Genomic DNA, 16026 nt, shown 5'->3' with positions numbered 1-16026 from the left:
AGAAAACTCTAGTCTGGCTTTAGGAATAAAATCAACTAGATAAATTTGGCCCAATCACTGTCTCAGCCTTAGGCAGGATGAAATGGCAATCTACGTCCAAAAAACCTTGCCATGAAAACTGCAGGGACTTGTCCAGACAGTCTCTTGATAATCAAACATGATTTAATGGAAGGAATAAAAAACAACTACTGTTTTTTATCTGTAGGAAGTTAGCACCCACCCCTCTCCTAGAAGAATGAAATATTTTAAGAAATATTAAAAAGGAAGAATATATTTCTCTGGATGAGAAATGGAGAAACATGTTTTAAAGACAAAGCAGCTCCCACCTTCCTACCCCCCCCCCATTATTACGTACATATGTAGGAATTTGCATGACTGCTGCGGATTGGATGGAATTTGCAGAGGAAAAAATGAAATGCTGTCAGTGGCTGTCCGGCAAGCCAAGGAGGGTTTAAAAGGCGAACCGCAGCTGTCGTGCCAGCAGTTCTGTACGATGACCAGCTGAATAAAAATACTAAAAAGGTTCTGGAATACCGTCTCTTCCTTCCCGCGCTTCGAACTTAACACTGGCGATGAAGGTGCGATTCAAGGAAGACTGAGGACAAAGAACTGACCATCACCTCGTGGCACCGTGGCCATCACTCAGCAGGACGCTGCATCAGCCAACCGGACAATGGTTGCCAACCCATCGCAAGCACCTGCCATCTTCAATCTGAAATCAGAGGAGTGGCAGGGGTACATGTGCCAATTTTGGATGTATATGGAGGCGAACAACTATCAGTATCTCCCCGCTAACCGAAAATGAGCTCTATTCCTCACGTACTGCAGAACTAAGGTATTCAAGATGGCCCAGACTCTTGTTTTGCCGGACGGCGCTACAGAACATGCTTCGTGACCATTATGCACTGGCGGCGACACCACTGGTCAGCAGGAACAAATTCTATTGCCGGCACCAGAGAGAAGGGGAAACCATCAATGAATTTGTGGCTATCTTAAGAGAAATAGCAACCAACTGCGATTTCATCAATCCAGAGGAGATGATGAAAGACCGCATCATCCTAGGGATGAGTGACCTGAAACTCCAAAAAAAGTTCTTGGTGAAGCGGGAAGCAACCTTTAAAGATGCTGTGGAGGAAGCCCGAGCCACAGAATCCTCCGATAACTCCACCACTGACATCCGCAGGACTAGCGGGGTTCACCATGCCCAGAGGTACGGCAAGGATCTGACCGAGTACACCAAAGATGAGGACGAGGGAGACCTGGAGGAGGCTGTCCATCGAGTTCATCCAGATGACAGGTAAGCTCTTGGGATATTGATCACGACGCACCTTGCTGCGCGGAGTGCATGGGGTTCACACACCCAAGCAGCATGCAGGTTCAAAGAAATGGTCCATTTTTCTCACAGGATAGAACTACAAGCTGACCCATTGGCCCGGAACCAGCATTGGCAACGCAGATGGACTCAGCAGATGCCCAACACCAGAATTAGTGGAAGACCTGGCACCAGCGACGAGGGTGCTCCTGATCTATGTCGATCCAGCCAGCCCAACCACATCACACGAAATCACAGACCAGACCAGAAAGGATGCTGTGTTAGCCAGAGTTCTGCACTGGGTGTTGAGGGGGTGGCCACAAGAAAAGGTAGGGAGGAATTCCGAACATTCGAAAACAAGAGAATGGAGTTGTCAGCAATGAAGGGATGTTTATTATGGGGGGAGAGAGTAATCATACCAAAAAGTTTGAGAGGACAAGTGTTGGAGACATTGCATGCGGGGCACCCAGGGATTGTGAGCATGAAGGCGCTGGCCTGGAGCTACCTCTGGTGGTCACAAATTGATAAGGACATTATGGAATGGGTGGCAACGTGCATGCCCTGCGAAGAAATTCGACTAGCGCCACCGCGCACAACACCGATGGAGTGGGATGCACCCAAGGGACCATGGTCACGGATACACATAGACTTTGCGGGACCCATCGGGGGGACAAACGTTTTTAATTGTAATAGATGCATACTCAAAGTGGTTAGAAGTGATATTGATGCCCTCCATGACAACTGAGCGACCATTTGGCTGTTAAGGAGAATATTTGCGACACATGGGTTACCTGACGTCTTAGTATCTGATAATGGGCCTCAGCTGACAGCTAAGGAAATGGAGTCATTTTTGGCGGAGATGGGGATTAGGCATGCACTGGTGGCACTGTATTGTCCGGCTGGGAATGGGCAGGCGGAACGAATGGTGAGACTCACCAAGGAGACCCTCACCAGAATGGCTCCAGGAAACTGGCAAGAGAAAATTGACAAATTCCTTCTTGCCCAACATATAACCCCCAGCTTGGCCACTAACTGGAGCTCAGCTGAAATGCTGATGGACCGGAGACTGCGGTCCTGGTTGGATTGGTTACACTCAGAGTATCACCCGGATACACCCCTATACTCATCCAAACTAGAACGGGAGTTTAAAGTGGATGATTTAGTGTTCGCACATAACTATGCAGGGCATCCGACATGGGTAAAAGCTAAAGTGATTGCTATTACGGGGCCCAAATATAAGGGATATTACAGGACAGTGATTTGTTATTACCTGCTTTCAGGATATACTTTTAAATTTCCCAGCCTATTTATAGGTCCAATATTCCCTCATAATCTTCATGCAAGCACTAAGCAAGCTTGACCCTACTTAATTGCTAAGTCTGAAGAAGATTAGTTATGTTCTGTTACCATAATGACCATACCATAACCATACCATTACCATAACATAATGATGAAGATTTGATAATTTATTTACATCATCATACTGAGAATATTGTAAACAATTCAAGTTGAATTTCCAAGCTGATTTGATTTAATAATTCATTTGAATATATGAAGTGGGTCAGTTCATTCTGTGGTCACTAATACCCAGAGTAAATTAGGGATAAGAAAACAAAGACCAATCTCTCACTTTTTAAGGTTGCTGAATTTTAATCTCCTGGGAGTCAGCAACAGAGTCTGATTTGATATCTCTGGAATTTGTTTTTTTCTTACGTTGTTTCTGCTTCTTTTTAGCTCCCAATTCTCCTCCTGGACCTCTGGAAAAAAAAAGACAACAATTTTCTGCAAGCCTTGAAAAAAAGAAGTAACCCATAAACATGGATTAACCCTTGTATGTATTTAAAGGAAGGGATAAAATATGTGCATTGAGCCGCTGCTAAGTTTATTACATCTATTTTTCCATAAATTATACATCCAATTAAAAAAAACAAAAAACAAAACAAGGCCAAACTTTTCAACTTTTTCCTCCCCATGCCCCCAATATCATCATGTGACCTTCGCAACACAGAAGCTTAAAGAAGTAAAAATGCAGAGAAAACTGGAGGACAGTGGACATTTATGAATGAGAAACTAAAGGCAGAAATATAGGTAGTCCCCGAATTACAGCCTTAATGGTACCTGCCCATTACCGTTGCATGTCATAATGTCCGTTAAGTGAAGTGCCTCACTTAATGACCCCCATTCCTGCTCTTCCAGTGCAATCATTAAACGAATGTGTGGGTCATTAAGTGGAGCCTTAAAGGTAGGGGAGTCCTTTGGAGGTCTAGTGCAGGACCAGGCCTGCCTGCCCCAGGCCTCCCCCAATCCCAAAACACCCAGTCCTCTGCTCCCTTTCCCTCAGAGTTCCCGAGGCATCAGCTATTCAACATGGCAAGGGAACCGAATCTTCAATAAATCGCTAGAGATGTGCTATGTTCCTTCCTGCTTCAAATGCTCTACTAACATCCCAGTGCCGAAGAAGCCCATCATCAAGGAACTGAATGACTACAGACCAGTTGCTTTATTTATTTATTTATTTAATCTAATCTCTATACCACCCTTTTCCCGAAGAACTCAGGGCGGTGCACAGCCAAAGATAAAACTAGTATCCATATAAAATTTAAAAACAATTTAAAAACACATTAAATAATTTGGCTCCTACATCATTAAAACAAAAACAAAAGCAAAACATCTGTTGTCCCACTTGAAAACCATCCCGGATCCGCTGTTAGACTCTCTGCAATTTGCATACCGAGAAAATAGATCAACAGATCATGCTGTTAATATGGCTCTGCATTACATTCTACCTACCTTTACTACTGGTTCATAATGGGGCCGCGCGCTTGCTTGCTTTGCTCGTGCGCTCTTCTGCGCGTGTGCAGAAGCTTCTGCGCATGCACAGAAGCATTTTGATGACGTTGGGGGTCAGTAGGCGGAGCCTCCCACTGGTTTTACTACTGGTTCTATAGAACCGGTGTGAACTGGGGGCAACCCACCACTGATTGAATTTCCAAAGACCTACGCAAGGTAGGTCTTTGTAGACTTTAGTTCAGCATTCAATACTATCTTTCCAGACACTCTTCTAACTAAACTAAACCAGCTAGAGGTACCTGAACACACTTGTAAGCGGATCATAAGCTTCCTAACAAACAGGAAGCAGCAGGTGAAGCTAAGCAGAATCAAATTAGATACCTGTACAATTAGCACAGGGGCCCCCCAAGGCTGTGTGCTTTCCCCACTTCTCTTCTCTCTTTATACCAATGACTGCATCTCAAATGATCCATCCGTTAAACTACTGAAGTTCGCAGATGACACAGCAGTGATCGGTCTCATTCGAGACAATCCATACAGACGGGAGGTTGAATAACTAGCCTCATGGTGCAACCAGAGCAATCTGGAACTAAACACACTCAAAACCATAGAAATGCTGATGGACTTTAGAAGAAACCCTTCCATACTTCCACCTGTTACAATACTAGACAACACAGTATCAACAGTAGAGACCTTCAAATTTCTAGGTTCTACCATGTCGCAAGATCAAAAATGGACACCTAACATCAAAAATGTCATCAAAAAAGCACAACAAAGAATGTTCTTTCTCCCTCAACTCAGAAAGCTCAAACTGCCCAAGGAGCTGCTGATACAGAATTCTACAGAGGAATTATTGAGTCTGTCTTCTGCACCTCTATAATTGCCTGGTTTGGTGCTGCAACCCAACAAGACAGACACAGACTTCAGAGGATAATTAGAACTGCAGAAAAAACAATTGCTACCAACCTGCCTTCCATTGAGGACCTATATACTGTACGAGTCAAAAAGAGGGCTGTGAAAATATTTACAGACTCCTCACATCCTGGACATAAACTGTTTCAACTCCTACCCTCAAAACGACACTATAGAGCACTGCACACCAGAACAACTAGACACAAGAACAGTTTTTCCCTGAATGTCATCACTCTGCTAAACAAATAATCCCCTCAACACTGTCAAACTATTTACTAAATCTGCATTACTATTAATCTTCTCATCTTCTCATTGTTCCCATCACCCATCTCCTCCCACTTATGACTGTATGACTGTAACCTTGTTGCTGGTATCCTTACGATTTATATTGACTGTTTCCTAATATGATTCGATTGCTCATTTGTACCCTATGACTATCATTAAGTGTTGTACTTTTGATTCTTAATGAATGTATCTTTTCTTTTATGTACACTGAGAGCATATGCACCAAGACAAATTCCTTATGTGTCCAATCACACTTGGCCAATAAAAAATTCTATTCTATTCTATTCTATTCTATTCTATTCTATTCTATTCTATTCTATTCTATTCTATTCTATTCTATTCTATTCTATTCTATTCTGAAGCCAGTCATCATAAGTGATTGCACGTGAAGGGCAGTTACAGCTTATAGGCTGAATTAGTGGTGGGTTTCAATTTTTTAAACAACCGGTTCTGTGGGAGTGGTTTATTTGGGGCAGGCGTGGCTTGGTTGTCATGTGAGTGGGTGGGCGTGGCTTGCTCGTCATGTGACCAGGTAGGCATGGCTAGTTGGACATGTGACCGGGTGGCCATGGCTATGTGCATAGGGACTACTGAGATGGCTGAAAAAAGTCATTTCTGACTGGTCCTTGCACTTTTGACCAGTCCTCACACTTATGCCCGTTGCAGCATTCTTAACAACTGTGTCACTCATTTTACAACTACTTCTCTTCACCATGGTAACAAAATAGGGTGCAAAACATAAAATGTGATGACAGTCATAAGTGTGAAGACTGGTCAAAAGTGTGAGGAACGGTCAAAAGTGTGAGGAACAGTCAAAAATAACTTTTTCAGCCTTCTGAGTAGTCCATATGCACATAGAGACTACCCAGAGGGGTGAAAAAAGTGATTTCTGACAGGTCCTTGTACTTTTGACCGGTCTTCGCACTTCTGACCATTCATCATTTATGCCCGTTGCAGCATTCTTAACAACTGTGTCACTCATTTCACAACTGTAGTACTTCACGTGATCAGGTTTGGCCAGGTGGTCATGTGGCATCGCTTCTTTGCCCTAATGACAGTTTGCTGCAATGGTCGTAAGTGTGAAAAACGGTTATAAGTCACTTTTTTCAGTGCCATTTTAACTGTTGTAAGTCAAGGATTACCTGTACAAAAATACAAAAAGCTTTTTTTGCTTGGAAAAAGCTGCCCTAAATACCAATCATTAGATTAGAAATACCTGCAAACTGGAGTTACAAATCAGGCAGGATGCCACAGCACCTTGAGGAATTAAAATAGTTAAAATGCAATTATAACTATCAGCAGCCAATTCTTGCTCATAAAGTGAAACCCTTTAGCAGAGAGGTCATTTAAGCTCTCCAGAATGAAGCAAAGGAGCAAACAGTATCTGTTGCTTGTTAAACCAATTACCAGAACAAATAGACACAGGAACTAGTCAGATTTCCGAAGCTGCTTCTTTTCAGGAACAGAGATTAACATTTTTCCTTCCAAACAAAGCTGAATAGGGAAAATTATCTCATCACTAAACACAGGATTAAACATCATCAAGCACAGAATTAAACTTCACCAAAACCCAGTTTTAGACCAAAAGTCAGAAAGGGTATGTAAACTCATGTTTGAAGGTCAATCTTTCTAGCTAGCCAAGAAGCCTTGCTGAATGTCACTCATCTTGGTTCCATGTCATTAAAACCTTCTGCTTTGTTATTCAATTATTTCTTCAAAGTGCTGATCATTGCACTCTGGCTGGAAGAACTCCAACGGGGGAGTATTTCCTCCCAACAACAGTGTAAAAAGCTTAAAATAACCCTTCCCCTTTAAGAAAGTCAAGCAAAAAACAACAACAACTCCGAGAAGCTCCAGAACCAGAAGCGACAGTAAGTCTAGGCGTACTGCCAAGAATGTAATAAGGGTTAACGGAGAGGCAGTTTCTGTAATCAGGGCAATAAAGATTAGGCTAGGAAACAAAAATTCCTTACAGGATTAACCCTGTAAAGTGGAAAAAAACAAAAGGAGATTTTTTTCTAATAACTGGTTCTCCGAATTGCTTAACTACTTAACAACCAGTTCTACCGAACCGGTGCAAACCAGTAGAATCCCACCACTGGGCTGAATCCTACTTCCCATGAGGACATTCAAGGGTTTCCCAAGGCAAGTAGTATTTGTGACACTATAGAAGGCTTTGTTTGTTTGTGGAGTTTGTGGAAACTTCTTTTAAAAATGGAGTCTCCTATAGACTTGTAAGAAGTACTACTTGCTTGGCAACAATGGCATGAGGTTGCTATGAAGCCAGAAGCTTCTGCAACAAAGCCCAGTCTTGCCTTGTCAGGCTCTTCTGCAAGAAACTATTACATTTGTGGGTCAACAGTCATCTGAGGCGACTCTGTGCATGGATCAACACCTGTTTATTAACAATCTCTAACAGGTACGAACGAACACACTCCCGCGCTTTGACAGCTCCTTTTATATACTGAGCTGTCAATGTATTAACCAATCACAACTCCTGTAGCAACAATAACCAATAAGAACTCATGTATAATTAACCCGGCCGCTAGAGGCCGTAGCAACGGAACCCAGTATGCAACACTCCTTCCCACCCAGTTAGCGCATGCGCCGTCACGCGTAATCTCTTAGATACGCAGGGCGCCGCCGGATCCTCTCTGATCTCCTGGGCTCCACCCCTTCCAGCTGGTTCGGCGGCAAGTTTGACTCTGCCGCACTGCCCTGTGTTTCCCTGGCCTCCAACATCCCTGGCCACAATGTCTCCTGGGGGATCGACTATCCTGGGGGCACTCACTGCCGGTAATTCTGGCGGGTGTATTTCTGCCGGTTGTGGTGGGGCTGATATGTCCGTATTCGCAGTTTCTGGCCACGAGCTCGGGTACTCACTTTCGTAATGACCAGGTGCAAATACCCTCCTGGACCTCAGTTGGTCCTTATGGCGTTTCCAAATTCTCCCTTGGTCAACCTCTACTTGGTATGAACAAGGCCCCACTATCCCCACGACCTGCCCCGCTAACCACAATGGTTGTCCCCCGTAATTTCTGGCATATACTGGATCTCCAATTTGATAAGGCCGGTACTTAACGTGGGAATCTACTGGTTTGGTCGCACTGTATGCAGGGTGGAGTCTGTCTAATGATGTGCGTAGCTTACGGCCCATCAACAGCTCAGCAGGGCTCTTATTAGTTAACTGGCAGGGAGTCGTATGCTGAGCCGTTAGGTATTCCTCCACCCGGTCCTGCCAACTCCCCTGCCCTATCTTACGTAACGCCACCTTAGCTGATCTTACGGCGCGTTCAGCACAACCATTGCTGGACGGGTGGAATGGAGGAATTAAACAATGCCTTATGCCCCTATGTGCCAGGAACCCTTCGAACTCGGCGGAAGTAAATTGTGTCCCATTGTCGGACACTATGACATCCGGCAGCCCATGGGTGACAAACATGTGCCGTAGGGCCCGAATGACAGCCTCCGATGTGGTTGAATGCATGGGAACCACTTCAACCCACTTAGAGAATGCATCGGCCACCACCAAGAATGATTGACCCTGCACCGGGCCCGCCAGATCAATATGCAACCTGGACCAGGCCCCCCCAGGAACCTCCCACTCCCGTGGCTGGTCCCTGGCGGGCATAGCCATGTTCCCCTGACATGCTGAACAAACAGAGACCCAGTCCGAAATGTCCTGGTCCAACAGTGGCCACCACAAGTAACAGCGGGCCAGTGCCTTCATGCGCACCAACCCCGGGTGGCCCCGATGTAGTTGCTGCAATACAGATCGTCTCAGAGGTGGCAGTATCACCACCCGGTGGCCCCACAACAGGCACCCGGCCTCGGTGGATAGTTCCAGTCGTCTTGAAGCGAACGGCCGAAATTCAGGAGCGAACGGAGCCGCAGGCCAACCTCTGGCCATCCAATCAAGTACTTGCGACAGGACTCGGTCTTTAGCAGACAGGCGAGCGACGTCTCGCGCCGTGACCAGAAGCGTTGAATCCTCGATCAGGAGGACTGCCGACACAGGTACTGGATCCGTGAGAAGGTCAGGAACTGGGCAGCGGCTCAAAGCGTCCGCATGAGCCATGTCTCGGCCTGGGCGATAAGTTAACGTATAAGAGTAGGCGGCCAAAAAAACAGAGTAGCGAGTCATACGGGGAGGCAGAATTTGCAGAGCTTGACGGTCGGCCACTAGGATGCCTAATAAAGGCTTGTGATCGGTATACAGTACAAAAGGCCGGCCGTACAAATAATGATGGAAACGTTTGACTCCAGCCACCAAAGCGAGTGCCTCCTTATCCAGCTGAGAGTACTTCCGCTCAGCTGGAGCTAAAGTCCTGGAGTAATAAGCTATCGGTAGTTCCCGGCCGGATGGTAATTTGTGACTCAATACCGCCCCCACCCCAAATGGGGAGGCGTCGCAGGCCAGGGTCAGAGGGAGGTGGGTCGAGAACTGCGTGAGGACAGAGTTGGAGGTAAGTAGACGTTTCACGGCCCGAAACGCCTCCATTTCCTTGGTGCCCCATCGCCATGCGGTCTCTCGGTCTAGTAGGCGGTGGAGAGGCTCTGCAACTGAGGCTTTATGCGGAAGAAAAACCACATAAAAATTTAGTAGACCAAGGAAGGCCTGCAGATCGGCTTTGCAACGGGGGGTAGGCGCATCCCGGATGGCTGCCGTCTTCGCAGCTGTCGGGTGGATGCCCAAGCCGTCGACCATAAACCCCAGGAATTCCACTTGTCGCACAGCTACCCTACATTTAGATTTGTTAACTTTTAGTCCGGCAGCCTCAAAACGATGTAGGACCTGACGTAATCTATCCAACAATTCAGATGTGCTGGCTGCTGCGACGAGTACGTCATCAAAATAAGGTATGACCCCGGGGATGCCCTGCAACATTCGCTCCATCATTCCCTGGAAAATCCCCGGGGCCACACTGACCCCGAACTGCAGGCGACGACACCGGAAAGCCCCCCGGTGCGTCACAATTGTCTGGGCCTCAGCTGTGCGATCGTCCACCCGTAATTGTTGGTATGCCTGGGCCAGATCAAGCTTAGCAAAAACCGATCCCTGGCCCAGGGAGTGCAGCAAATGCTGTACCACGGGAACCGGATAAGCGTGACCCAGGAGAGCCCTGTTTAACGTTGCACGATAGTCCGCGCAGATGCGGATCAAGCCATCTGCCTTTATCGGTGTTACAATTGGGGTCTCCCACTGGGCATATTCTACAGGCTCCAACACCCCCTGTGCCAACAATTTATCTAATTCGGCGTCCACTCTTTCCTGCAATGCGAAGGGTACCCTGCGGGGTTTTAAACGCCTCGGCGGGACCATTGGATCCAGGCTAAACGATACTGGGGGGCCTTTATAACATCCTAGTTTTCCATCAAAAACTGCAGGAAATTCTTGAACTAACATGTCCAGTTCTGCCGTCTGCAGTGCGTTTACCCCTTGAATTTGGAGATCTAATGCCTGAAACCAATTAAGACCTAATAAACTTGGCAAGGGGGCTTCTACCACGATTAAAGGTAACCTGCCGCAGAAGTCTTTAAATTTAACTCGGAACTGACCAGTCCCCAAGATTGCAATGGGGTTTCCTTGGTAATCCCTCAATTGCAACCGGCATGGGTCCAGGCGGCGTTTAGCCATAGAGGGCACCATGCGTTTTAACGTGCTCCAGGACACAATCGAATTGGCTGACCCCGTGTCCACTTCCATTGGACAGGTCCGACCCTCGATTTGAACAGACAGGGTAATCTTAGGCCGCGCTGTTACGTCACATGCGGGATACACTCCGTTGACTCCCCCATCATTCCGGCCCCACATTGAGCGGCCACTTTGCGCGCTCGCTCTCCTGACAGGCGCTCTCCGATCTCCTCTGGGGGTCGGCGGAGGCGGCTCCGCTGGAGTTTGTGCTCGGCAGACACGAGCAATGTGGCCTCGTTGACCGCACCTTCGGCAGAGCGCGTCCTTTAAACGGCACACAGCCCTCGAGTGTCCGCCCCCGCAACTCCAACACCCCCTTTGCAATTGCCCTGCTTGTCTATTGGGGCGCTGGGTGTCTTTAATTCGGTCCACTTCACTGGTCACTCCCACATCATCCTCATCGCTCAGCTGTGCTTCGTTATAATGTATTGGTTCAGCTCTCTGTTTGCTAGGCACGTGACCCCTGGGCAAATCGGCCAGGGACAATGCGGCTAATTCAGCTGCACACGCCTCATCCACGGCTTCCTGGAATGTCAATTCGGACTTGGCAATTAAACGTCTCTTCAGATTCTCGTCTCTCACACCACTAACCAGTCTGTCTAACAAATAATCATCCAAATCCACGAATTGGCAATGCCGGGCCGCCTTTCGCAAAGCCGCAATATATTGGCTTATGGATTCCCCCTCAGCCTGGTCCCGATGATAAAAATGCTGTCGGCGAGCGATCCGGGACGGAGCGGGGGCATAGTGTTTTTTTAGCTTGGTCAAAAACTCTTCCCAGGTCCCAGTATGAATAGACAAAGGGGCCATCAGTGTCATGGCAGTTTCAAACATTTCTGCCCCACAGAAACTCAGGAAATATGCTCGTTTCCTCTCACTTGATAACTCCCGGTAGTCATTAGCTATCAGGAAACAATCAAATCTGGCTACAAACGCCTCCCAAGACTCCGTCGCTGGATTGAATGGAGCGAAATTCGGGGTGGACGCCATTCCCAATCTCGTTCTTGCTAACTATGCGTGAGGCGTTCCGCTACTATTTCACCCCCACCGGCCTGTAATTTTACGTTACCGCCTCACTGTTTGTCGCCAGACAATCCCACCTTCGTCGCCAATATTACTGTTGTGGGTCAACAGTCATCTGAGGTGACTCTGTGCATGGATCAACACCTGTTTATTAACAATCTCTAACAGGTACGAACGAACACACTCCCGCGCTTTGACAGCTCCTTTTATATACCGAGCTGTCAATGTATTAACCAATCACAACTCCTGTAGCAACAATAACCAATAAGAAACAAAATGGTAAGTTGAGTTTTTCTGGGCCCTGTTGCTGTGAGGAGTAGACCAAACTGCCCTCTGGGTCCAGTCGCTTCTGCTGACTGGTTTCTAGGTTTATTTACTTGAGCTGAAGGGGGGGAGCCTGGAGGATATGTGGGGAGGGGACGAAGATAGATAGGGGAGTCAAACCACTCCATTTTACTGCCTTAACCAGATCTACACAGTGCTGCAGTAGCTTTCTATGCTTTCCGGTAAGGCAGCAAAACAAAGCAGTTTGTCCCAAGGCCACGATTTTGACAGGTCACCCCAAGTGGGCAGAACAAAATGGTGACCATTTATGGGTGACCACCATATGGTGAAGGATGTGTGACTTGCCCTTGTTCCCCAACATGAGGTCCATTGAGCTTCAAATTTATGTCCAATGGGATGGGGCATGGGAAATGGCAGGGGAAATGGAGGTGCTACAGCATTGCTGCAGTCAGTTGTCAGGGTGAACAATGGCAGGGGCACTGCAGTGGCCATAACTTTGAAACCAGGTTGTATGGAGTATGAGGGTGAGGTGGCCTGTAATTTTTTGGGGGGAAATCTGTTGTAATTTTGAATGATCACTAAGTGATCAGTTGAAAGCCAAGGACTACCTGTATACAATTTGCAACACATTTTCATGTAATGTTTGCTTTTTATTGTTTTAAACGCTGTAAGCTGCCCAAAATTGTTTGACAAGAGAGTGGCTTAGAAATAAAAGAAATTAAAGAAATCAAGAGGTTAAATAATCAACTGAGATCAATATGTACATGTACAAATGTACTGAAATTTTCAAAGGAGAAAGATGTATTGTGTTGAACTCTTCTTCATTTACTGTTTTTTTTTTTCATTTTCAGTTGCAGGAACTGGGTATGTCCTTTTTAAAAGATTAGGGTGACATTATAGCAGTCTTCCAATATCTGAGGGGCTGCCACAAAGAAGAGGGGGGTCAACCAATTCTCCAAAGCACCTGAAGGCAGGACAAGAAGCAATGAATGGAAACTAATCAAGGAGAGAGCCAACCTAGAAATAAGGATTTGATTTGATTTGATTTCTATTTCTGTTCTATTCTATTCACTCCGGCATTATTTTCCCATAAATATCGTCAAATATCACTTATTTGGAATTACATTCTGACATGGGAGATTTGGCTGGAAGATGTTATGTGAATAAAAAATTTACAGGATCCCATTTTAAAAAGGAACATAGGTAGGAGAGGGATACTACCCTGTTCTAATTCATTCTCTTCTATTGGCACTATTCCTTTGCAAATATTAAAAGGAACACACAAGTAAGAAATCTTGCACTCTGTATTATGCACCTTCATCTTAAATCTGAGAAAAGTATCTTGCCTGGCATAAAAATAGGAGAAAAAAATGGAGAGTCCAATTCTTCTGGATATACCATATTTTTCGGAGTATAAGACGCACTTATAACACCCCTCCCAAAAAAGTGAGTGGAAATGTCTGTGTGTCTTATACAGCAAATATTGCGGGGGGGAGGGAGTTTGCTGTGGTGCCGATCGGCTGTTCTGTGGTGCCATGGTGATGGTGGCGAACGTGCTGCAGTGAACAGGCAGCAATGAATGTGCCACAGCAAATGGGCTACAGTGGCGGCGGCAAACAGGCAGCGGCAAAAGGGCCCCCATAAATGGGCTGCTGCAAACGGACCCTGGCAAACAGGCCAGATGAATACTGGATGGATACTAGGAGGCAGAGACAGATTTTTTTTCTTGTTTTCCTTCCCAAAAGGTAGGTGTGTCTTATAGTCCGGAGCATCTTATAGCCCAAAAAATACAATACTTAGGGTCTGGAAAGGATCCAGATAATCCATTTCTTGCAAACTGCAAACCTTATCAATAACCTTCCCTAAAAAGGGAAGCTTTGAGACTGGGTGGAAATTGTCCAGCAATATAGATCCAGTGATAGCTTCCTGAGCTTCATTCAGAGTTAAATAAGATCCAACAATGTGGCAAGACATGACTCTAAAACCTAGGTGACTGTAATGACAGCACAAGGATCTTATCCCCTTTCCAGGACTAATAAGCTCAAACTCATCACGCAGTGCAAGCTAGGCTTTTCCTCCATATTTTGTACTAATGTTATGATTTCAATGAAGCTTTTAATAAAAATAATAAGAATGAATACATACTAAACTATATAAAAAAACAAATGTTAAGAACATGTAGGAAAGGGAAAACTAAATGAAAAGGAATAAAATAGAAGAAAGGCGACAAAGACAATAATAAAGAAATATTAGTATAAGCTAATATAATAACTTTTTTGCTCTCTTTGAAAATTTCCAATAAAATATTTTTCTCCCATAGCCTAACTTTTATCTATACACAATCCAAAAATCATTATCTTTTCAATCTTGGTTCAGGAAAAAGTCCATTAGGAGTTAACAGAAATATCAAACAAATAATTTATATTTCTATTAACTCCTAATGGACTTTTTGCTGAACCAAGATTGAAAAGATAGAAAGATTGAAAATTGAAAAGATAGAAAGATAGAAAATTTAGAAAGCAAATATAAAAACCATAAAAAACCCACCTACTTTTGTTTAATAACTTCAATATTCAAATATAGAAAACCCCCATTATTCCAAATATATTTTAAACTAATGTTAATTACAAAATTAAACATATTTACAAATAAATGTTACAAATTGAGCTTTGGGTTCTATTAATTTCTTCTGAGAATCTTTAATCTCTAGTCAATTTTACAATGCATTTTCTCAGAGAATTCAATCTAGAACACAGCAAACCACTTTTGGATCCAGACAATCCTCATTTATGCATGCAAAAGAAAATCTGGTACTGGTAATCTTTGACATATTATTACAATTTAGCCCAAAATTTCTATTGCTAAGCAAGACAGTTGTTAAGTGAGTTTTGGCCCATTTTACAACCTTTCTTGCCACAGTTGTTAATTGAATCACTGCAGTTGTTAAGTTAGTAATACGGTTGTTAAGTGTATCTGACTTCCCCATTGACTTTGTTTGTCAGAAAGACACAAAATCACAATATCCCAAGACACTGCAATCATTAAAATATGTGTCAGTTGCCAAGCATCAAAACTTTTGATCACTTGACCATGGGAATGCTGCAATGTTTGTGTGAAAAATGATCATAAGTCATTTTTTTCAGTGCCATTGTTAACTTTGAACGGTCACTAAATGATTGACTGTAAATCAAGAACTACCTGTACATTCTTTAGTCAGTCTAATCTTTTATAGACAACTTGTTGATTCATTTTTTTCTGCTTATACCTTATATCTGTGATCTCTGTTTTAATGAAACCATTCTATACTCAATGCACAGATAGTCATGTTTTTAAAAAGATTCCTTAGTATCACCTCTTTTAAAATTGAGTTCTTCAATTTTATTATTTAGGCTTCCAGCATTCAATATTTATAATGGCTTCCTATCTGCTTTTCTTTTTCTTCCATTTAAACCATTGTATTGTTCTTTTTGTTGTTTTAATATTTGCCTTGATCATTTAAAATTCACCCACAGTCGTGCACATAAGATGGGTGGCTATATACATTTAAATAATATAGAAACAAATACACAAACTTAAGTTTTCTAAAATGTGTCTGATGGTCCCTCAATCCCTCCCTCCCTCCCTTCCTGTTAGAAGAAATAAATGCTCTATTGCTCAGAAATGCTCAGAAATGCTCTATTTCTGTTCTTATCCCACTTGGATATCAAAAACATTTTCCCCCTCA

General features: G+C 44.4%; 1 protein-coding gene across 1 annotated transcript; it reads left to right on the top strand.

Moving 5' to 3' along the window:
- The first annotated feature begins 495 nt into the window (after positions 1–495).
- Positions 496–2057, top strand: LOC117655062 (uncharacterized). The gene is made up of 2 exons (XM_034402121.2): positions 496–1297; positions 1406–2057. The coding sequence occupies exons 1-2, from the start codon at positions 885–887 to the stop codon at positions 2055–2057; spliced, it is 1065 nt and encodes a 354-aa protein (XP_034258012.2). The 5' UTR covers positions 496–884.
- Positions 2058–16026: the final 13969 nt, after the last annotated feature.

Source organism: Pantherophis guttatus, chromosome 4 (assembly GCF_059756535.1).
Source record: "Pantherophis guttatus breed Tessera chromosome 4, ASM5975653v1, whole genome shotgun sequence".
NCBI lineage: Eukaryota > Metazoa > Chordata > Lepidosauria > Squamata > Colubridae > Pantherophis > Pantherophis guttatus.
This window is presented reverse-complemented; position numbering and strand designations above follow the sequence as displayed.

Excerpts from the sequence above, each read along its gene's own strand:
- LOC117655062 (XM_034402121.2), top strand. The coding sequence starts at position 885 with ATGCTTCGTGACCATTATGCACTGGCGGCGACACCACTGGTCAGCAGG. Across the intron at positions 1,298-1,405 it reads CGAGTTCATCCAGATGACAG|GATAGAACTACAAGCTGACC; the intron begins GTAAGCTCTTGG and ends TTTTTCTCACAG.